This window comes from Sylvia atricapilla, chromosome 5 (assembly GCF_009819655.1).
Source record: "Sylvia atricapilla isolate bSylAtr1 chromosome 5, bSylAtr1.pri, whole genome shotgun sequence".
Classification (NCBI taxonomy): domain Eukaryota; kingdom Metazoa; phylum Chordata; class Aves; order Passeriformes; family Sylviidae; genus Sylvia; species Sylvia atricapilla.
In genome coordinates, this window is record NC_089144.1 from 62,598,179 (window position 1) to 62,623,216 (window position 25,038).

At 39.1% G+C, this 25,038-nt stretch overlaps 1 protein-coding gene across 1 annotated transcript in view; it reads right to left on the reverse strand.

The window, feature by feature from the left end:
* Nucleotides 1–24,832, reverse strand: part of FGD4 (FYVE, RhoGEF and PH domain containing 4) — a 41,187-nt gene extending 16,355 nt beyond the window's left edge. The window contains exons 1-7 of the mRNA XM_066319733.1: nt 24,667–24,832; nt 16,768–16,939; nt 12,802–13,312; nt 7,210–7,299; nt 5,093–5,238; nt 1,667–1,823; nt 396–534 (exon numbers count right to left, since the gene is read on the reverse strand). Coding sequence (XP_066175830.1) covers nt 396–534; nt 1,667–1,823; nt 5,093–5,238; nt 7,210–7,299; nt 12,802–13,312; nt 16,768–16,859 — 1,135 coding nt within the window. The 5' untranslated portion in view covers nt 16,860–16,939; nt 24,667–24,832. The remainder of the gene's footprint in view (nt 1–395; nt 535–1,666; nt 1,824–5,092; nt 5,239–7,209; nt 7,300–12,801; nt 13,313–16,767; nt 16,940–24,666) is intronic.
* Between the last annotated feature and the right edge of the window lie 206 nt (nt 24,833–25,038).

Sequence of the window (25,038 nt, forward strand, 5' to 3'; positions counted from 1 at the left end):
ATACAATGAGTCTAACTTCACTTTTTTACAAATAACAGTCACACATTGCAAATGTGCATAAAGCAAATTAAAATGCCAAAAAAAAAAAAAAAAAAAAAAGCCACCACAAGCCCTGCTCATCTGCAAAGCAAACAAATCAAAACCTGTGTGCTATTCCAAAACCAAAGTAAAACTTATGTGCTCTAAGAGAATACTAAAGACTTTGTGGTTTTTACATTAAATTCAATTCCAACAGCTTTCTTTTTCATGGAATTCCATGATTCCACTGAAGAAATTCTATCATTCTTTTCATGGGTAAAATCTTCACTCGATCTTTCCTGAAAATATCTTGAATTTACAATTATCCTCTTACTAATATCTTATTATTTCTCCTTTAATGGCCTGAAGATATTTACTTTCAGCATCTTTCCAGTCTAGGGAATCCTGAGGCAATTTCCTTAGGTAGTCCTTTAGAAGCATCTCGTAGCGTGGAATGCGTTGGACTGGTTCTAGCATGTGATGTTGCAATGTCAAATTTCCACACACTTTTTCCTTCTAAAAAATTGTAAACATATTTCAATGAAGCAGGCAAAAATGTCATTACGGTCCCATAAAATAAAAGTTATGGTCGATGAAACATAAACAATGTATTTTGAAACATGCATGGTAGATCATCTGAAAGAATACAGAACTATTTTACCAAACCACATAATCAGATAATCTTCACAAAAAAATTACTGTAAAAACTTAATTCTAAGTATTTGACAGTCTTACCAAAAATTCTTACAAAAAAAAAAAAAAGTAATCTTTTAAACTCCGGTGTATTTTAAAATAGGGTTGTAATAACAGACAAGATTAATTACTTCTGGATTAATAAGAACACTTCATGACCACATATTATAAACAATCACTTAAAGGGGCTTAAAGGCCCACTAAAATCACTTAAAAGGTATATTTTACCTATCTGAGGAGGGAATGCTTTCTCTGAGTTTTATTTACAATGTCAACTCACTCAGCAGTGTCCCTCCCTCATATCTTAAGATGCATACTCATTTCCATAATTTTAGATGCCATTAGATTATAAAAATGAAAATTACATTAAAACATAAAGCGTTTTCCTCCGTGGCTTACAACCACATGACCCCACAGAGCAGTAAAATTTAAGTAGAAATATTTCATCCTATTTCTGTGTGCTCAGACTGAAGCAGGACACACACCTGCCAATTCCCAGAGACACCTACAGGGAGCACCAGAGGGTGTGAATGGAGCCTTTGGAAAAGACTGGCATCCCCGGGCTCTTCAGCTTTCTGTGCTCAACATTACTGTGAGCAAGCATAATATTACTGGATGCAGCACAGGGATCTAGGATTGCACTGCCTTTTCACTTTATCCTAAAATGGTATTTACTTCTGGTATTTACAAAAAAATGCACTATTTTTTTAGTCTTCAGACGTTTCAGCCTTTACAGTTTTCTCCTCTCTTTTGCAGGAGAAAAATCTGGATTTTTGTGGGTCAGTTGTGCACATATGAAGGAAGGAGAAGGGAAAAACGCAGAGTGAAGTGGATAAAAACAACTACCTTAATTCTAAGGGATTTGGTATTTAATTTTCTCTTTAATCCTTTTTTCATCCACAAGCCAATGTATTTTTATGTATTGCCTGAGGGTCTACATTATTCTCTCCATTACCTGAATGTCTTGAATAATGAATTTGAACTGAGGTGACCGTTCAGTCCACGTTTTCACCAATTCCATTGCATTATCGAAATTCTTCACGTACTCCCCGTACATCTTGAGGAAAGGAGCCAACTTTTGCAGAATATCCCCAATCCTAGGGGTGGTAGTCCTGCAAAGTAAGAGGGTGGAATCTCAGAGCAAACAGGAGAGAAAAAAAAGTCACACACGGTTATAAAAGGTTTCAATTGTTTAACAGAGAATCCCTCTGTTTGAGATGGCCTCATATGGAGTTGCAACGTAAGCATTAAATCTGAATTCACACAGAAAGAGTGTTTGTATCCCCTTGGATGATGTACAGGCACCACAGGTCTTGCAGAGGACTAAAATAAGAAAAGCTAGAAACTGAAGACATGAAAGATTTTATTTACAGAATATGGCCTAATTTATTTAATATGCAGTTCCTTAAAACCACGTTATCTTCTTTTGACCATAATTTAATCCTTAAAATGTCTAACCTGTGGTTAGGTTTGAGAGCTAAACCCATTCTGTACAGCTTCCACTCTGTGCCTTGTATCAACAAATATATTAACACCTTTTTTAATTATTATTTATCTAAGAAAACATATGAAGGAAAGATAATCCCTTGGATTCCAGTCTTTTGCAAGAACTTTCCTGCATTTTTCTCAATTCCTGATGGCATCTTCAGATAAAACAAAATAGTAAAGTAACAGATGGAGAGGCCGAGAGAAGCTGCACTCCCAAGGCACACAAAAAATGTGGAGCAGCACACAGGCACCTCCAAGAACTACAATAGGAAGCACATTTCATGTCTCATTTTCATGGACAGACTCAGAAACTCAGTGTCTCAGTATGGATTTCTGAAAGTCTGAAATCAATGTTCCCATAGTGGTCTAAAATGAAGAAACCTACTGCAATTACTTCTACAGACCACTCCAGCACACCACTTCTCTGAGAGAAAAAGGTGCCCAGAAGAGAAAAATTGTACTTGAATAGTGAATATTGCAGGGCTGTCCAAAGCTGGTCCAGCAGGGCAGAGAGTTCCTGTGTAATACCTGGCAGAGGAGTTGGCTGCTGCTGGAGCTGGCAGTGAGGAGACATGACAGGGCGGGGAGTTGGTCTCTGAAATCATGCAGTGCTCTTATGTTATTCTCAAGTATCTGCTACTGGTCATCCTTGGGGAGAGAAGACCCAGGGTATTGTATCTAATGGTTTTGTTTGATGGTCTAGTGAAAGGTATCCCTGCCCATGGAAGGGGGAGTTGGAATGAGATGATCTTTAAGGTCTGTTCCAAGCCAAACCACTTGATGATTCTATGGCGTGGGATCACTGTTATGCTCCTGTTATGCTCTGTTACACGCTTTTCATGGGAAATATATTGCAACAATGCTGTTTCCAGTGTTTTCAAGCCATATGTTGTAAGAGATATTCAGCACCAGCTGTTGCTCAACTCATTCAAAATGCAGCTCCCATAAAATTTCACTTTCACTTGATAAGTTTAGATTCACACTGCCTTTCCTTCCAAAAAATAATTTGCTTTTGATCTGCTTTGCCAGTTACAAAATCAAGTATTTTTACTCCAAGTTTTCAATTTAAACTCAAGGAAAGAGTCAGAAATTTTTATCCAACTTTTTTGCTGTTAGATAAAGAATAATAGAAGCATATAAAGCTACCCATAGAACAGACTTGATTTCTTGCATCAAATGAGAGGAACTGCTGAGAAGACTGTATCTGACAGAAGCTATTGTGCCAGAAAATTTCAGAGACCAGTGATGGGGAGAGAAAATTACCCCAGATTTTTCTTTCAGCAATGATCAGAAAAAGCTGTCTTCAACTGCATCCTTTTTTCCAACTCCTCCCAAAAGCACGTTTCAAGGACATGTAAACAGGCTGTCCCAGGTACGGCACAAAGGTTGTTTTCACGCGAAGATAATATGGTCGTGATGCAATTTATTAGCTCTGCACCAAGAGTCAAAGCTTATCTGCAAAACCACTTTTCAACCTTTGAAACTATATAATTATACACACAATGGCAATGAGCAGTTCAGCATTTTGCAAATATGTAAAGTAAGGCAACCCATATTCTGCGCTCCATAAAAGGTCTAGAGCAGAATTTCAAGATTACATCATGAATTTCATTTCAAATTACACAGCACCAACATAATGTGGTGTGAGCTGTTTTTTAAACATCTAAATTCTACTTCTCGTGAACATGCACTCTAGTGCATTCATATTTCATATTCCTATTTTCTGTCAGATTTTTTTCAACTTTTGTTAAAAGAAATGGGTAGGTTTTACTTACTCAAGTAATTCTGTGTGGAACATAAAGTGTAAGATTTCTTATATTTCACAATGCTTACATTTTATTTACTTCCTTGCATTATAGACTAGACAGAGCTACCACATGTTTGTGCATGGTAAGTATTCTATTTTAAAGAATCAACATTTAAAAGGGGATCATCTTACATAGTCAGAACATGGACAGCTGCTCTCTAAAGCACCACTGTATGGTCTAAGATTTTCATACATAAAAAGTGCTTTTTTTTCTCATTTTTGGTGTGTTTTTTGACAATAAAGGAGTTATGTGATAGTGTACCTGGAAATTATGTATTCCTCATAATAAATTCTAGATAACATAGAAGATTGGAGCCAAACAAGTGCTGAGGTCAAATAACTGGATGAAATTGTATTTGTAATTTCTTTTTAAATGAAGTTATTCTTATTTCCAAAGAAGGTAGGGAAGCAGCAATGGTTTGAGAGCTTTTCTATTTTTTTCAATTACACAGAAGAGACCAAATATGCATGGCTATGTTTTAACATGTCCAGAATCACACACACACATACCCCAAGGTAGGATAAAGATACTACATCTGTACCTGATTATTACAGAGTATATTTACACCTGTTCTATCCTTGCTGGCTGCAAACAAAGGTCAAGAAAAGCTGAGGGGAAAATGGCCCCGAAATATATCTGAGATGGATTTTAATTTAAACACAGAACTAGAACACAGAAGAAGAAGAATCTCCCCTTATTACAAAATGCAGTAACAACAATGGTTACCGTACTTCAGCATTATCATAAACCACATACATGTTATTTAACTCAACTTTGTATTCTGTGCTATGAATTCACTGGGCAGCACATAATTTGAGTCTGGATCCCTAAATTAGCAAGACATTTGATCATGAGTAATCTCACTGGCTTCAATGAGATCCATGTCCTTTATTTTGAGTAAATTATGCAAGTCCTCTGCTGAGTCAGATCCTGTCAGATCAGAGGAAAAGCAGATGTTCTCTTACTCACAGTAGTCCCTGGGCCTGGAGAGCTTTATTTGAAGATACTTTCCCTACCTCAACCCTGGAAGAGAGTTTCTACAGACACAGTTTTAGGAGTGTATTAACCAGTGAAGTGTCTCTTACCATTCTTGCATTCTTTTTTCAAGTTCCGGAAGTAAGAATTTACTGTGGAAGGCATTTATTGATGAAATGTTAGAAAATATTTTATTAATCACTTCAGGTGGAAATGAACCTCTGTTGGCTTCCTCAAGAAGTCTGGAATAGAATACCTGCAATACAGAAAAAGAGCCCCAAACCTGTCAGCCTAATGTATTTAACCAATGGAAGACCACCTATCCACCCCTGCTACAGCTGGGGCAAGATTAGTATTTCAATAATATAGATCAGTAGTGATGAACTCATTCATTGCCTTTCCCTCACGGGAAGTGTTTCAACACTTCTCCTCCCCTTACACCCCACTTTCTTTCTGGTAAGCCAGGAGAGCACTGCAGGCAGGGCTGACATAAGGAGAGCCAAGCTGAAGCTGTGCCATTTTGGATCAGCTCCAGACATCCTGTCTGTTTTAACAGCTAGATCATCTCAGCTTTCCCAGTCTTCCAGTAGTATTTTCCACTCCTCTGTTCTTGGCAATTAGCATGATGCCTGATCACCATTAGCCCCACAGCTTTTCTTGAATGCTGTATCCCTTTATCCTTTATCAAAGTCGTTGGCAGCCTATGAGTGGTCCCCATATATCATTTAAAGTACAGAAGGGACCCAGTTCTGTGTGGACTATAGTTTCTTTTAAATTATTCTTTCTCCTTCAGTGGGCTCAACTTTACTAGGTGCAGCTACAAAATGTGCATTTGTTAATATGCACATCACCACAAAAACCCAGTGCTTTTAGAGAGCTATTGTCCCTCTGCCACCCTCTCCCACGTTTGAACAGATTGCATCTCCCTGGAAAGGGCTTTGGAAGTCTGGGTAAGGACTTGCAAAAGACGAAAAGGGTCTGAGGACAGGAACTTGGATCACCCCAACTGAGACAGCAGAAGTCTCAGTGTCTTGAAAGGAAAAATAGCTAAATAGTGCCACAGATACTCTAAGACATGCCCAGTTTGCTGCATTGCCAACAGGAAAGTTAGTTACTTTGAAGATCATAAAGATTACACAACTTTTTAACCAAGTTTAGAAACACAACACTCCCTTCCCAGTCTTCTGCTTTCCTCTCATTAGCAGCAGTTGAGCAGCTGTGTTTGAAACTCATTTTTCAGAATTCTCTCCAGTTAATATTTGGAAAACAGACATAGCAGTAGTGCACTTATGAACACATCAAGGAAAATAGTTGAATATTACCCATCAGAAAAGTCTGTGACCTAACGTGGGGTCTTTTTAACTTCTCTAAATCTTTTTTTTTTCTTTCAATACTTTTGCTTTTAGAAGTCATCATATATCCATCACAATGTGGGCCTGCTGTGTAAATCCACTTACATGAGGACACTTACTTAGATCCCCAAGCAGCCTGAACAATTATTGTATCAGTTGAGACTTTTTACTTTTCATCCACTCTTTGTACAAAACTTCTGCACTGGACCTGAGAAACTTAAACTGCAGAGTCTGAGAAAAATATCCTGTAGTAAGGCAATGCAAAGCATCTAGGCAAAATGTATATGTGTTATGTGGAAAGTAAACAAGTCTTAGGAAGGAAAATACTCAATTACAGACTTTTACATTTAAGACATATCAGATTAGATTATACAGAGCATCAGAGTCCAACCTTTTTTTGCAGGAACAGTAATTTCTGTTTCTAAATATATAATGGGAAAATACAGGATATACTTTTTGGAATGGGCAACTTCTAGGTTCTTTGGGACTAAAGAAAAATTCTGATTGAGGGGTTCAAATTAGAAGGAATTAGTAATTTTCTAATGAGTGGGTGATTGCAGCATTCACTCCAATTCACTGGAAGCCATGGTTAACCATCCTCCTTGTTGGTTACCAGCATGATTCGTTATAGCAACATCTCCACACACAGAACATATTCCTTTAAAGGCCACAAAATTCTAATACTTATTAAAAATATAGCATTCTTAAAATAGAAGCCAAGGCAAAGCCACGTGGCAGAAGAAAATGACTGCCTGGAAAATCAGCAAAATGTGAAACACGTGCCACATCTCATGTAATTTTTACCCACACTGATGCACAGCCATTTGAATGAATTCAAGGCAACACAATAAAAGCAAATTTGAGAAAAAATGTACCCCATCTAGGAGGTCAAGTCGGCTAACGTAGGCCTTTTCTGTTTGCAGAAGTTCATTGGCAATTTTGTGACGTTTCTGCTCGTCTGTCTCCTGAAGGAAAATAAGAGCAGCTCTTAGGATACTGAAGAAAACATAATTTAATAATAAAATAATTGAAAATACTTATGAGTACCTTATAGCCCAAAAACTGAAATACAAGTTTAACATTTAGTAATAATCACCAACTTTGAAAAATACATCATTTCCCGCAGTATAATCAACACATACAAAAGTCAGAGAACATTAAAAATCAGTCAAATTGCGGAGCAAAATTCAAAGCCTAAAAGATTTAGTATTTTCCAGTGTGTATAAGGATCTTTGCCAAAGCACCAACTCCCTACTCAACAGATCTGCTCACATCCTGGTAATTGAGTACCACTGACCTTTAGAGCTGGAAGAACTGATTTGCAGAGTAAGAGGGAACAGATGGGAGCACTCAGTGTTCACCCCCGCCCCATTTCAGAAGTTATTTGATCTGCATGTCCTTTGCACAACAAATTATTGAAAAACGTGGTACAAAATGTTTTTATGTTCATCAATACATTCACTGCTGAATAATTGTTGACTGCAATTAGAGGACTCCTTCATTAAATCTTTATGGAATTAGTTTTTGCATTTTAAGGGGAGTTTTAATTTTAAAATCTTTTATTCCACAAAATATATTTCTGATTCTTCTGCCAAACAGAAACTTAAAACATTCACTCAATTTTCAACATTAAACTAAATATGTTAGAATATATAATTATAAATTGCTGGGCAAAATGACTCCAAAACAAACAATGGAACTACAGCCTTCTACAATATCAAAACATTAGGGAAATGCCTAAGGCTTGCAAGTGTCAGGCTCAACAAACTGACACTTGCATCACAAGATTCTTTCTCCAGATCTAGTGATAGTCTGTTCACATCTAACGACATCAGAGTCTTCCTGAAATAAATGGCAGTATCATCACACTGCCTATGGGAAGCTGGTAATTGCTAGATGAATCATAAAAATTCTTCATAAAAAAAAGTAGAGGACAGTTTGAGAGAGTGGTTTCTGATTTCAAACTGCACACTCTTTCCCACGAGGGTATCATAAACATTTGCAAGTACCCTTACAAAAATTGAGTGAAGAGTACCAAATAATAAAGTACAGTCTTATATTTTAGGGAGCTCAGGGCATTTTCCCCCATTTTGGTATTCAGTAAGTATTCAAAATTTCAACGTATTTCAGTTCTAATCTGCAGCGTTCACAGTTACACTGCTACATGGCAAACCTCCTCTCTAAAAACAGGCTTTCAATAGTGACTTCAAAGCTGTTCATTAAATCTGTTTAAATCAGCATAGCAACCACAGTAACCTACAGGATAGTGTTTTAAGTGCTGTCAAGAGACATGGCAGGGAGCTGGAGGATTAGCTATTACAGCTACAGCTTGCTGCTTAGTGCAGCCATTTACAAAAAATCTCACATGTGGACTTAAAGCACAAAACCACAGAGGTTACTGATTCCTCATTAATTTTATTTTTTTTCCCCCTCACCCCAGAACCTCACTTGCTCCCTAAAGTAGTGCTATAGAACCAATCTGTAGTTTGCAGAAGATTACTTGAACTAACCGAGAGAGGGAAAATCATGTATAACAAATGCAAAAAAAAAATCTCATAAAATGAGCTGAGCCTACACTTCCAATCCTCTCAGCATCAGCCTTACACATCTTAATTCTTGAGCAGCATCTCCTTTCTACATCCATTGCGCGACCTGACAGAGGGATCCTCTGTGTGGGGGAAAATGCACATCACGGATGACTTATATTTTAATCACTGCGGCATGTTCTCATTCCAGCATAAGAACACCCGCCTACGAGGTTAGATCAGTGCAAAAATACCAGAAAACTCTACTACTGCTTTTCTTTGATCGTGTCCTCAGGGGGGAAGCAGAGGGTGTTGTTGAGGGGAGGGGAAGGTAATTTCAGGGAACAATTATTTCAAAGAACATTTCAAGCTTCTGTGACAATCCATAACACATGGCAACACAACATATAAAACCAAGCAGAAATGGCTAGTGTGCTGTATAGAACTATATATTTAAAACTTACATTTACATTACACAGGTACACAATTTCATCTGCAGACCAAAACATCAGGAGTGTGAGAGACCAAGGGTTGCATCAGCAGGGACTGCAAACCTGAATCTCTGTTCCAATGTTTGCAGTAAATATTTCAGCTGGCTCTAGTTTTATAGTACAAAGCTGCTCATTCTTAGAATAATTATATTACTACAGAGGCTTAAGAAATTAAAATAAGTAATTTTGAACTCTGAAATTAAGAAGAGGTGTGAAAAATGCTGGTGAAAGTATGAACTTTCTTATTATCCAAACCAAACAGGAGCCATCTCCTGTCAAGAAAACTACCTGCCAGCATGACAGTGATGTCTATGATTCACCTTTACTCAGACACAGCCCTTGCCCCGAGGGCTTTGAAGGAATACATTAAACAACACAGACAGGGTGAGAGAAGTAGAGTATGAACAAATATAATTAAAATCACACTCTGCTTGTTTCTTGCACAGCAACCAGGAAAGTGGAAAGATCCTGGTATCCCTAAAGAAGTTCACAAGAAGACTTACGTATTTATAATGCATTTATATATTTATATATATCTTACGCTTAAGATACACAGCTTTGTTCCCATTACTGCTCCTAAAGAAGACCAAAAAATGTAAAATCAAGAAGTTGGTAGAGCCTCTCAAGCCTTTCAACAGTAAAACATTTCTTAACAGAGAATTAACTTCATAAAACCAAACATTTTACCCTGGTTAAACTAAAACATCTCTCTACATTTAGAAATCCAGTATCTCCACCAGGTTTTGCATCTGAAACATCAGAACCCCCAACACTACCATTAAAAGAAGACATCATGTAAGGACTTTATTGAAGATGTTCAGTAGATTCTTCCCCATCTGTGGCACACAGGCAGTCTATAGCCTTATTTTCTACCAGTCTCACAATAAACACTGACACATTTGTCCTCTTGTCTTCAGTTAGCTGTAGCAGCAGATTCCCCACAAGATGTTATTCAGGAAGTTAATTGATTGAGATGTTCTTGTACTATTCAGCCTCCGCAGTTTAGACAAACCAATTTTTATGACAGGAGGTGTTTCTGCTGCAAGGCAGGAAACTTTTCACTTTTAATTGTCTTTTTGCTTGTTATGATTGTGTTTCATTACTTTCAAACTAATTCAGTAAATATGAGAAATAAAGGATACTCTGCTCTAGTTGTTTGGGGAAATTGTTTCAGATCACTGCCAAATTTAATAAATTTTGCTCAACTTTTTCCAGAACCTGCAATAATCTGTCTTTAGTCAGATCTACAGTGACAAGGGAGGGAAATAATTGTAAGAGCAACACTATTTCAAAACAAGCCTTCTTTTCCAAGTCCAAAAAGTAATTTCTACACTGGTTTCACACCTATTCAATTCACTCCTACCAGATGGGGATTTAAGATTACTTCTACTGCACAAGTACACATTTGCAAAGAGAGAGAGCACCACTCTCTTTCCTGAACTAAGAGACATGGCATGCAAGAGACAAGATACTTTGCATCAGCATCAAAATACATATATCAGACTCAAAGTTTGACTATGACTCACATGCATCTGCTCCTTTTGCTTTTATTCAATTGTACTCATATTTTTAATCAAAAGGGCAGGAGAGTGCTGTTATCCTGTGCAGTGCAACTTCAACTGGACTGCATCCCAGTTTTAATATTCTATAATGACTAAGTAGGCATTTAGCAAAATCACAGATTGTTTCATGCTCTTACTTCTTCCCACTGTGTGCTTGAACACAAAAACAGCTTAAAGCTCCACCAGAACTCTCCTGCTGCTCATCATCCTTCTCCTAAGCCAGACAGCATGGCAGCAGCTACTTAGACCACCATAGGGCTGATTTCCATCTCCAGGTTGCATTAATCCAAACTAAATCAGTGTTAGATTCTGTAAAGGGTGGCAGAAATGCTTCTTTGCCTCACTAGGCTAAAGGGGAAGTCCTTGTTGCACAAGGTATGTCAGGAAGGGCTGCTGCGACCCAGTTCAGTGTTACAGATTCACTTCTGCATCAGTGCAAGCTTAAAAGTCATCCTGCATGGGTTTGTCTTGGTTTTGTACCCTTCAAGCACCAGTGAACAATACAGCACTAGTTACTGTCACATTACACCTCACAAGCTGACTCATTGTCAATACAAGACAGATCACACGTGCTGGTCCCAGCAGCTCAAAGACAGATTTTAATGAGATTGCTGCCATTAGCATTTGCCCAGTTCCTTCCTGAACTTTAAAACAGAACTGCTTCCCTTTTCAGCTTTTTCCTGAAAATACTGCCAGCACCTTACTGCATGACTTGGATTCAAGCTTAACATCATTGCCCACTGAGAATTCAGTACTTTATAGGCATAAATAGTGGAAATAGGCACTACCCAACAGGAGACAGAAACATTATGAGAGGTCAAAACTATCATAGTGTGGCAGGTCAAAACTGCCTTGGACTGTACCCAGGCTTATGCTTACTGGAAAAAAAACAAGCCCTAAAAAAAAAGAAAACCCACACAACCCACCACTTTCGTATCGTTACCTGGAATATTTCATCCAATAATACAGGAGAATTTGAGAGCCACCTTTCCCAGTCACAAAATTTACCTCCAGGCATGTGTGTATGTGACCCCCAGCTAACCAGACTCAAGGGCTGCAGTGAACTGGTGCTGGCACCCCCCTGGCCAGCAGTGAGGAGCTTCTTCAGCACCAGCTGTTTGGCTCTATGGTGAAGAGGAAGGCTGGGAGGGTCTGCCAAGCTCCCCCTGCCAAACAGGGGATGGCTGGACCAGAGCTGTTAATCACATTTACTGCTTTGGTACAAGGAGGCGAACTGCATAAGTAAACTTTTACAAGTGAAAAATATGCACCATTTTTCAGCAATTAATTTCCCAAGACAGATTTCCTTCCACCCACTTGCTTCTCTTGAGCATTTAAAACCTTCCTTACAAGGGAGCTCAAATTCACCATGATAATTCTCCTTGCAATTCTCCTAGCTAAAAAGTCATATATTTTGTGTACCCTGAACATTGCATCTATCTGATCACTAGCAGACTGCCACTGCCTTTCCAGCTTTGACTTGACAACTACATCCAAGTTAGGGATTCACACAACATTTCTGCCTGAAGCTCTGTCATTACAGTTTACTACACATGGCATTTTATTTCATATACACCACTAACATGTGTCCCTTGTAGGCTGGCACAGCTGAAACATGGTGCTAAACACATATTTGAGTTTTGGGGTTTTTTTTTTAAAGCTCAGATAACTAATGGGGGAACATCCAAGGGGAGGAGGAGAAGAGTAGTGGGGGGAGAGTGCGTGAAGGGGCAAGCAAATTTTTTTCCTCATCTTTTCTCAGAGGGAAAACAACCAAAATATTTTCAATTTCTGACCTGCTCCTGGAAGGAGTATTTTTGTATATAAAAACCTAGAGAAAATACAAAAAAGTAATGATATATCAGGAATTAAACGATTTCTCTCCTTACCTTTGTTTCTACAGGTTGATCATGTTTACTGCTTTCCTCAGCTGGTTCTTCCTTGACATTAGAATCAATTTCTAGAGTTTCGTTTTCGGGAGGGGGCAGCGTGTCGCTGCTCGGAGTCCTGTGGCAGCTGTTGAGCATCTCCTCCTCGCAGGCAGTCACACTGTACAGGGACTCCCTGCGGGTGCTGTCCCCTTCCCCGTTGGTCAGGCTGCTCTCCGTGGCCTCCTCTGGGATGGGGGTGGACACGGCCGAGCCGCGCTCCAGCAGTCTCCCGTCCTCGTGCTCCAGCAATCTCCCGTCCTCGTCCTCCAGCCGGTCCTGTGCCGCGACACCGTTGGCCGTGGGCAGCTGTGCAACCTGAGTTTTGTCAGTGCTACTGTTTCCCTGCTTCTGTAGTGAGTGCTGGGAGGGGAGTTTTGGCTGAGGTGATGGTGTGGACCCATATCTTCCTTGAGTTTTAGTAATGTGGAGAATAGAGGAGTCTTTCTTCAGATCACTAGGATTCAGCGAGCTAAAAACACCAAGCAAACAGGACATTGATGAGAGAAGAGTTAAACGTGGACTTACAGAAAATCCTGTTATGGGAAATAGGAGAGTTGCATCATATAACCAAGTCCCCCTCCAAAAAAAAATTTTTTTTTCCTGTGTTAATGTTAGGAAGAACTGAGATCTGAATTGCATTCAAACAGTTACAAACACGCTTTTCTTACTAGAAACCCAGAGCTCCGTCCATTTTACAGAATCACAGAACCACAGAATGTGTAGGTTGGAAGAGACCTTTAAGATTATCGAGTCTAACCCAGCCCTAACACCTCAACTAAACCATGGCACCGAGTGCCACATCCAGTCTCTTTTTAAACACATCCAGGGACAGTGACTCCACTGCCTCCCCAGGCAGACTATTCCAGTATTTAATCACTCTTTTCAGTGAAAAACTTCTTCCTAATATCCAACCTATATTTCCCTTGATGCAGCCTGAGACTCTGTCCTCTCATTCTGCCAGTTGCTGCCTGGAGAAAGAGACCAACACTCACCTGACACAACCACCCTTCAGGAAGTTGTAGAGAGTGACAAAGTCACCTCTGAGTCTCCTTTTCTCCAGGCTAAACAACCCCAGCTCCCTCAGTCGTTCCTCATATAGCTTGTGTTCCAAGCCCTTCACCAGCTTTCTTGCCTTCCTCTGGACATGTACAAGCATCTCAACGTCCTTCCTAAACTGAGGGAATTTTGAACCATTGCATCCCTATATCTCTTGAATCCCAATATGTCTTGAATCCCTTGTGTGTGGGAGATTTAAATTGGATATTAGGAAAAATTTCTCCACTGAAAGCATCATCAGGCATTGGAACAGGGTGCCCAGGGAAAACTTTGAGCCACCATCCCTGGAGGTATTTAAAGATGTAAAGATGCAGCACCTGAGGATGTGATTTAGTGGTGGATTTGACTGTGCTGGATTAACAGTTGGAGTCGATGATCTTTTACAACCTAAATTTTTCCATTCTTAGCTCCATGAAAGATAGCAGGAAACCCAAAAATTGATAGATGAAGCAATTTGCCTAAAGTGTCCCAGAAGGCTGCTGGCAGAAATGGAGCAAGACTTGTGGTTTCCCTAGTCCTAGTCCACTGCTTAAACTGATAAGTAGCCCATTCCCTAACAGCTCTTTAATTAACAAAAAATTAATCAAACGCATACAAGAATATTTAGCATCCCTTTCATTAGTTCAGAATACTACATGAGAACTTTTGCATTTTTATCTCATTTTTTCTCCAGTTTCCTTAGTTAGCAATGTCCTTTTTTCATGCTACATCTTTTCTGAAGATCTTTTTCCTCCAAAATTTATCTCTGCTTTAAACACATTGTCTCTTGTTCCTGACTGTCCTCTAACTATTCCTAGTATGGACCTCCATCTTCTGGAAGGATGAAAACTGCTTACAAACTGTACTTTTACTCCGTATTTATAGGCTACATCACACAAATGTCGCAAACATACTGTGCACTTCTGTGCACACAGATCAAAAATAACTTACTCTAGCGTTATCTTCTTCCATCACATAACAAAATAAAAAAAAATTATATCACTTTTTCTTTAGTCATGTAAAGACTATGCCTTTTTTTATTAAATCAGCTTAACTCCAGGATAAAATTAACATACATTTTTCAATTGCCTGCACAGAGTAAACAGGTTTAATTAACTTTCTGCCATGCCTACATGCTTGTGGGCTGTACAGACTAATGAAACTAAGCTATTATAGTTGACAATCACAGTTTGCAGTTCATGAACATGACACCTAGCCATTTCAAGATCACTAATTAAAAGTGAAGTTCAGCTTCAGGGAAGACAAATTTTGTGAGTTGAGCTCATTCAAAAAACAGGAATTACCTCCACTGCCAAAGCAGGATAATCCAGAACTCAGCATGTTACCTTGAAAGTTTCTCATAAGCAGAGATGATAGACTTGAGTAGAATTAGCCATTGGACAGATATTACTGGTGTATCTAATAAATTATGTTGCCCAAAGGCAACTCACCTTCCCATAGTCCACAAAATATCCCTACTTGTAAAGATCTATCAACAAGAAAGTTTTCCTTCTTTCTTTCTTTCTAGTTTTCTTTCGTTGCATAATAAGGAAGAAGTTCCTGCACAACACAGCAGGCAGGCATAGGATGAAGAAATGTAGGGCTCAGTGGTGCAGGGTGCAATGAACCTGAAGAGTTTTCTTTCAGAAAGGATAATTATTTTTTTTTCGTAAGGATACTGCACTGTTTAAAAGATGGGTGATGATTTGGAGGAAGATTGGAAAATAAAGTGATAGCAGGATTAGAGACTGGTGCTGAAAGTATTCACAGGACCTCCAATCCTGCAGCAATCTCTTTTTCCCATCTCTGAGCACCTGTCATGACCAAGTGCAATTTAGTCTCTGCCTAATGACAGAAGTTTCTTGCAGATGAACCTCTGAAATTATTTCTATTCCCATGGACAAACACACTTTTGCAATGCTCAGCTGCTTCCATACAAAGGATTAAACTTCACCCATCTTGAGAGGAAATTCTTTCAATGAAAGCCCTATTCCTCTGGCTCCACAGAAGATCATGCATTCATGTGCTTTGTTAAACATCATGCATTCACTCACACAAGAGGCATCCCTTCAGAACCCCAGTGTCCCAAGGAAACATGAAAAAACCACATCCAAAACTTGCAATGCTCAACAGTCAATGGACTGCCTCTTGAGCTGTCCCTCTGTCATGGACTTTCTGGAAAGTTGCTCTCCTTATACAGAGCAGATATATCTGAAACTTCTGTTTCAGAGCTTATAATGCATCTACTTAGAGATGCATCACCTGCATCTAATTAAAGACACCCAAGAAACACTGTTTTGTGAAAGCAGTGTTCACTGTGGTTCTTTCTTCCCAAAGTTCTAAATGCTTCCCATAAACCGCAGAATCAAAACTCAAGAACACTGCACTTTTTCACCAAAATCACCAAGTACTACAAAGCAAAACATTCAGGGATGCCTGCCATACCACTACAAATAATTGGTAGAGTTCACTCTCTTCACATGAATGATTTAAGAAGACAGTATAAAATTAAAACCAGTATTTCAGGCTTTTCTACTTACTCATAAGAGTATTTTTTTCCTCTTCATGAACAAAAGTATTTAATATTAGCTTCAATATTAAACGAATTTCAAGTTGCTGACATTTTTCAGTTTGTTTTTAAAATGATACAAGTTTCTCTTTTTTTAAGGGAAAATTAGGACTAATGCTTTATGAAAAAGCACACCTTGTAAAGCCAAGTATACAACTGGTTCCCACACTTTCAAAACACACTCAGGTTTGCCATCAAGTCCTTTAGCAGGGGTAGGAGTGAGCCCTACCACAGTACCAACATTCTTCCTCACAGCTTCAAGTTCCAACAATCCTCACACAATAAAAGAGTCACAAACCAATCCAAATTCTATTACATACCTGCCTCCCTCAAAACGGTTGATGAGATCTGACACTTTACTGGACTTTTCCTTTGTCACAGTAGAAACAGCAGCAGGTGTCTCTTCCGCCATTCTTGGTTTCTGATTTGTTAAAGCTTTATGCCTAGGGGTTTGGTATGTTGCCTTCTGCAGATGAATTGGCTTTGGAGGCACTGCAAACAACAATAGCAACAAAAATCAATCAGTCATATTTCTCTGAGCTGCTAGAATACAGAATCATAGAATTGTTTAGGTTGGAAGAGACCTTAGTCCCTAGTTCCAAATCCAAATCACCCAGTTCCAATGGGCATGGGCAGGGACACCTTCTGCAAGACCAGGTTACTCTCACAATGAAAAAGAGATACTCTTGGTTTTAACCTTAAAGCTGCTTTATAAATACAAGGACTTCATATAATTCTTCATGCACTGTTTGGTATTATGGATCTCGTTACGTTTCTTGACTAAAAGCTGAACCATATGCTACTTTAACAAGCTAGAAAATTAGGGAGTTTTCTTGTCTGTGTGTTTGTTTTTATAGTGTACTGTAGGAAATAGATATGAGAGGTTTATGATTGCAGGTCTTGTAATAAAAAAGAACTAAGCACAAAGGAAAGAGCCATATTGTGGAGCTCAAGAGAGAGATTTAAATTGCTGCCCCAAAACTCTCATTCTTTACCTTATCCCTTACGACCTCAATAATAATCATCAGTAGAAAAGGTATTTGCTTTCAGCTTTAAAATTCCCATACTCACTGAACCTTTGTCTAATTATATTGCTGAAAACCTTCCCCCCTGAAAATACTTTTTTTATTCTTGCTTCTTCCCCATCCTTACCATAGGTCCTTCTAATTAGGTTGCTAATGATCAGCCACTGTTTAATACAGCAGTGACTAGAAGACAAAAGACAAGGTGACACATAAAGCAACTAAAGTCACAGCACGAAAATCTTTAAATTAACTCTGCCAGTGAGCAACCATGAAGGGAAGGAGGACTTGAATTGGCTTTAGGAATCACACGTCACTCTTGTGGTAGGGAAAAAAGCTCTAGTACAGGATACACAATAGATGGATGGAGAAAAGCCATGCTCCTCACATTGCTGATGCTAGAACATCTTCCTAATTTACCCTGGAAAACCCATGCATCACAGGAATGATCTTAAATCCCATCAATCAACACTTGAAAAGGATGCTGAAAAAACTCGTGCATATATGCTAATCGTAGATGGTGATGAACTTGAAGAAACATTCGATTAAGGGCAATTTTTTATTTCTTCCCTTCATTAAATTTATAGATAATACAGGAGGTAATATTTGTCTGTGTTTCCAACAACCTAATTGCAGTTAAGTGGGGTTGCAGTGATCACTGCAGTCTGAAACGTACAATGAGAGACTCTGTGCAGAAATGAACTTGCCACGAAAAGCTTTAGACTTCAATCATATCAACTGCAAAGGCTGACAGATTAAATAATCAGAGGGAGAAGGAAGACAATTACTGCAGGCCAGGCGCTTTTACTGTGCATATATGCACCCTCATTCCTCAGAAGCTTTGTAATTATTAACACATGCAAAAAAAGCAAGTTTGGGGAAGGATGCAGTACAGAAAGTCGACTCAGAATGAACTCTTTTGAAAGAGTTACTTTGCAACCCTGAAATAAGTAGATTAAGAAATTGTGCAACTGCTTCAGTGTCTGCAGTAACTGCAGTCCCTCCTGAGAAGCCCCGTGCAGCTGCTTGGCTGCAGCTGCAATGCAGTGGAATGGCTTTCCCCAAATTCCCTCTTCTCAGGGAGCTCGGGCAAGCCCTGGCAGAATTAGGCCAGCGAGCATCAGATAATTGTCCAAGCACTGAATAGCTGGCTGTGCTGACAAAGGCCATGGGACAGCTGAAAAAAGGAGACACAAGCTGGCTGGGGAAAAGCAGGACACATAATTGATCATAAGCACTGCCATCCCCTCGGGGAGGAGGTGGACAGCAAAGGGGACACAGAGTGGATTTGCTGACCAGCACCACAGCAATTGGTAGGAACATTTCTTGCTCTTGCAATGGACTCTGTGTAAATCCCAGTCCTGTGAATTCTCTTGTGTAATAGACTCATACATCTCGCCAATTCTTCTGTACATCTCATGAAATGTTAATATCCTCACAAGGATATATTAAAACTACTAAACTTGAGGGAATTAATGCCTACTGATAAAGCAGAAGGAATTAGTTGGTAGGTATTTTTATACCGGATCCACTGGGACAAAAATCAAATTCTAGGACATTTTGTGGAAGTGTCACACGCTTTTTGCAGCTGTTACTGAAAAACCACAGCTAAGCAGCATTTACATAAGGCAAGCAATGATGAACCTGTTGTTAAACTGGACAATTCCCATGTACTGAAAATCCACATAATGTCTTCAGAAGAGAACCACAAACCAAACAGCCAGTTCACTTACACAAAAATGTTTTATTCCTTACTCCCTATCAGCACCTAGCAGACAGCATTTCCCCTACCAGCTGCTGCTGTAGCTACTACATAGTTCAGAAACAGTGTAGTGAAGAAAGAATAGTCACAAGATCAATGAAAAGAAAAGAATCAGTAGTGTGAAAAAAACCCCCAACCCACAACCCTCAAACCTTCCTGTAAGGTCAGCCTTGTTAGCAGGGATTATGGAAAGCAAATTCCATTAATTCTCTCCTCAATGTACTTCTGTAGTGTTTTGTTTTAATCAGATTATTTTTCAGTGTGCGCAGAGCAAGGATCTTAAGAAAAAAAAAAGAGAAAAGACTGGCCTATTGTAGTAACCTTATTGTAGTAAAAAAAAGCTCTCTTTTAGTCTATAAATACTCTTGTCTCTGTACTGTAGAATTTCGAGCTCATTAGGAGATATGAACTGCTTATTCTGCCCAAAGAAAAGCCTTCCATATACTGAGGTAGCTGATACTGTAAACCACTGGCCAAAATCAAGATTTATGCTGCATTGTCTAGTTGTGCATTCAACTTTGCATATATACATAAGGAAATGAAGGGCAATGCTGTATAAATGGCTCAAAAGGTACATCCACCTTTGCAGACTCCAAAGCATAACAGGAAAGGTCATTTATCTCTTGTCTTAGAAATAATGTGTTCAATGCTGCTATGCCTTGACTCAATAAAAATGAAGTTAAAAGTTCCTGTGGTAAGCAACTACAGCTCTCCTAGCTGAGTCATCTGTCATCACCTCCCTGTGTGCTCCATCACCTTCAGGAATATCAAATGAGCACTCCTGAATAGATGCCAATGATTTATACTCTTAAGAGCAACTTGAAATAACCATTGACCTAAACTCAGCAGAAAGAGAGGAAAAAAAAAATCATCTTTTCTTTGATATGTGCATTTCCACATTTTTAGTTCATACCACAAGAAGAATCTTCCAGCAGTATTTCAAGAAAGAGGACCAATAATAATTCAACGTGTTTTGTTCTCTCCTTTGTCTTCTTCACAGAGATAATTTGGGTATTTGTCAGTTTTTTTGATAAAAGGGACATTGTAGCAGGTTTCTTAAAGGATCACCAAGACTGGAGAAGCCTACCTAGGAACAGCTGTCAGTTTTAGTTCAATTCACCTTTAACAGCACAAGTTTCATTTGCCAGGGAAGTACGATCTACATCCCACACCTTTAAGAGGTCTCCCAGCTTTTTTAAGCCCAGACCACTGAAAACTTTTAACCACAGACTATATAATAGCTGAGAAAGGAAGACAGGATTCACACTGCACAACAGATAGACAGCTAAAATTGACTGCCAAAGTCTACATGTTGAATCTGTTGCATCCTTATCATTTCACAGTAGCACAAACCAGGCCAACTTTTGGAGTGGAAATTCACCTCCAACCCAAACAAAAATGCCTCTTCAACCTCAGCAGGAGATTCATAAGCACTCCTAGGCTCTCATTAGAAAAATTTAAATGAGCAACTGATGCACAGCCTTGAACTGACAAGACACTTCACTGCTTTGAAGAAGTGTTGGCATTCCCACATATTTTGCATCCTATAATAAAACTGCCTGGTACAGACAGCAGTTTCAGGGCCCAGTATTTAGCAATTTGGCATCATGAAAAAAAACTGATGCAAGAGGATCGAAGAGCAAGCAATAGAAGAAACCAGAAAAAAAGAGGTCAATTTTTATGTGTCACTCTACATGAATTCTGCTATTGCAAGGTTCAAATCGCTACCCAAATATTTGTAGGTAAGGGCAAATTTCAAATTATTTAACAATTTGCTTCCTCTCTTATGGATTGTATTCATATTGGAACTTGGTAACATATTTTGCTATTTCCACTGACTGCCTCCAGTCTGGATTAGTCCACTTTATCAGGGAATGCACTGCATTGCTGCAAAGGCAAAGCCCCACATCTCACAGCTGGTACAGACACACAGACTGTGACTGCTTTGCTCTGCAGCCCCAATTCATCTGCTCAGCTCCCTCTTCGGCCTTCAGCCAGTTTCAGGCTTTCTTCCAAATTTATTCCATAGATTTTCCTGAATCAAACTCTGCTCCAGACAGAAACCTGACACATGAATTGCTAAATTGTTGATAGAAGGAATTATTGGGGAACAAAATATTGATGGAACTATTTACTGCAGAACAAAAATCCTGCTTTTACTCACAGTGTATCAGACAGTTTTTTTTCTCCTTGAAATGCCAGGGGGGAAGAATGAAAAGAAAGAATTTTATATTGGATTGTGTGCAGAAATTTATTCACTTGACCTAGCTACCCTGAGTGAACTGTTTCCAAATACTTAAACTACTTCTGAGGACCAAGTACAGACAAAAGTACAGGGTTCACTTGAAGTGCAAGATTTTGAACATTTTTCCTCAATATTAAAGCTCTATTTCCCTTAATAAAGCAAAATTTGCTGCAAATGGCTGTACCACACTTGCAACACAACCTCAAAGTCATGTTTATATCTCTCATTTTAATTATTTTGGTAGGCTGGATGGATGTCATTTTGTAGTTAGTTCTTCCACAAACAAGTACACTAGCATTATAATTCAGGTCTGTCATCCTGTTTCCTTTCACTGTGAAATGCCACTTAGTATTTGAACAACTAGAACAACCATATGGAAAAATGTTTCCTGCTGCTATAAACCAAAAACCTTTCTGTACCTCCACATAAAAGCTCTTTTAAAAAATACTGGCCACTTTTAAACCAATAAACCAGAGTAGCTTAGTCTGCTTAGAGCATTTAGACACCCAAATGCCTCTCTCATTAATTCTGGTTTCTTTTGCTTCAATTCAGTAAAAAGAAAAAAAAATATATATATATACTGTAAACTTCCATCTGATGCACATATTTAATATTAATAAATGGAGACAGACCCATGAACAAAGGAGACACAAAATACTATTCACATCAGTATTATTGAATTTCATCTATACAGCTGCATTTCTTAGACTACAACACTATTTCTGGCTCTGGCACATTTTGGAGTACACAATATTAACAAACAAAAGGAAACACGGCTAGGAAAGAGCAACAACAGCTGTGTAACTTGAATGAATGGGATCCAATAATACACAACTCCTAATTTATCTAATAGCTAAAATTTTATAGTAAGTGTGTTGGCTTTGTTTTTGAAAGGCTTAAAATCTTTTTATTGATAGCACATTTCTATTTATCCATTACCAACTTCCAAAATATTTTTCTTAGGAAGAACACATGTTCTCTTTGCTGTAGAGAATTCATTCCACAGACCTAGGAAATGGTGCAGAAAGGCTCCTCTGATAAGTGATGTTTACATATGACTGGGAAAAACATCTTAGTTTAGTTAACAATACTGGTAAATGTTCTGTAAAAGCAAACGACACAAAAAAAAATTACAGCTTTATTTTGCTCTCATTCTCCTGAAGTAAACAAAACTTACTTGACACCTCAAAAAATTTCTTAATGCTCTTTAAGACAAACTTAGGACTAATGCAAGATTCTTCAAGGTGCATTTTCCCATTGAGTGACACAGGTACTTCTGAGTCCACTACATAATTACTCTGTGATTCTAGTTTCTGTCCTTGATTTAGATGTGCTCTAGTACTGTGTGACCAGGTTTTGGTAGCTGGAGGAACTACAGGAGTGGCTTCTGTGAGAAGCCGCCAGAAGTTTCCTCCGTGTCCAACAGAGCCAAAACCAGCTGGCTCCAGAATGGATCCACCACTGGCCAAGGCTGAGCTGATCAGAGAAGGGGGTAACACCTCTGTGATAATACATTTCAGAGGGGGAAAAAATAGTTATTGTACAGACATGACTGTGCTCAGTGAAGAGAGGAGTGACAGTATGTGAGAGGAACAACTCTGCAGACACCAAGGTCAGTGCAGAAGGAAGGCAGGAGATGCTTCAGGTCCTGGAGCTGGGATTCCCTCACAGCCTGTGCTGCAGCTCATGGTGAGGCAGCTGCGCCCCTGCAGCCCGTGGAGGTCCATGGGGTTGCAGAGGTCCACCTGCAGCCCATGGAGGTCCATGGGGGATGATGTGGATGTCTGAGAGGAGGCTGTGACCCCATGGGAAGCCCACACTGGAGCAGGTTTGCTGGCTGGGCTTGTGACCCTGTGGGGAGCAGGCTGTGCCTGAAGGGCTGCACCCCCTACTCCTGCTGGAGCAGCTCATGAAGAACTGTAGCACACAGAAGGGCACATGCTGGAGAAGCTCATGGAGAACTGTCTCCCACTGAAGCTGGAGAAGGAGGACTCTTTGGCCTGAGCAGTGGCAGAAACAATCTGTGCTGGACTGACCACAACCCCCATTCCCATCTCTCTCCACCCCTGGGAAAAGGATGCAGACCCCAGGAATGAGCTTGGGGTAGGGCGAAGATGTTTTTGTTTTATTTACCATTATCCTATTCTGACTTCAGCTAATAATATATTTCAACACTTAGCCTATGACAGTAATCAGTTCATGATTCCCCCTCTCCTTATCTTTTGGTTATATTTTCTCTCCCCTGTCCATTTGAAGAGGGGAGTGATAGAGCAGCTTTGTGAGTACCTGGCATTCAGCCAGGGTCAGCCCTCCACATCTAGTTTTCTGTAAGTAATTCTCATTTCTGTCTTATCAGCACCATGTCTCAGAATCCAATGCACTGAGCAGCATTGTGATGTACACATTCTAAACTCACTCTTAATTTTTTAAGTTTTAAAATGACCAAAATTCCTATTGCATGTCACCTCTCAAAAATATCAGTCTAGATTTGATTAAAAGTCAAGATTTCTGGAAGGTAGTGACCCTTTGCTACAGCAGAATCAACAATATTACTGAGAAGACCACACAAAAAGATGGTTTGAGACAATATATATAGTGATTTTATATATATATAAATTATACATCTATATATATAAAAATTATACATAGATATTTATATGTATATACATATAAAGTGCATATATATATGTATATATATGTGTGTGTGTATATATATATATACTGGTTGATCTATTTAGTTTTTAAAAATGAAGATATTTATGGAGAGAGACAGAAACAAGGGAACTCTATTTCTAGCCTGTGTACATTACTGTCAGCTTGTCAGCTTTTGGTGCACAAACATGAAGTTCCCATCTCTCCCCATACTCCTGTGGGAAGGCTCCTCTCAATCTCTGCTAGAACTCCAAAGACCTTGAATATCTTCCCACCACCACCCCTGCCTTGAAGCCAGACTGCCAAACACTCCAGTTTAAAAATAGTGTCCAAACCTCCCAGCTCAAACCCAGCAATACTTTTGATAAATAAGCCAGAAATTACAGAATCATAAGGCACTTACAGAACACTTGCATTTCAGTAGAAAGCTTATGCCCCGTGGTTTTCCCTCTTTCAAATACACTTCTCTCAAGGTGCTCTGTTGCTCTCAGAAGCCTGAGAGAACAACTTCTCTACAAAAATATTTGAGAGCACTTACCTTGTGGCTTTGGACTCGAAGCTGAATGTGGGGACTGTCTGAGTGGCACACTTCCATTTATTCCCTGAGCCGCCTCACTGCGTACATTCTGCTCCACGAGCCTGGCTGTGGCACTCACTGCACAAGCTCTAGACAGTATTAAGGGCTTTGGACAGATGCTGCTGCCTGAAAAATAAATATATACAAAAGTAAGAAATAGGATTGAGTATAGGGTAGAATGAATACAAGAATATTTATTAGTGCTAACAATTCTCTACTGAGAATATTAAAATATTTAAGAGTTTCCCATCATAAGAACACTTTGACTTTCACTGAAATTTGTTATGATGTTTAAACCTTGAAGAGTTGGATATTAAGAATATACTTCCACCA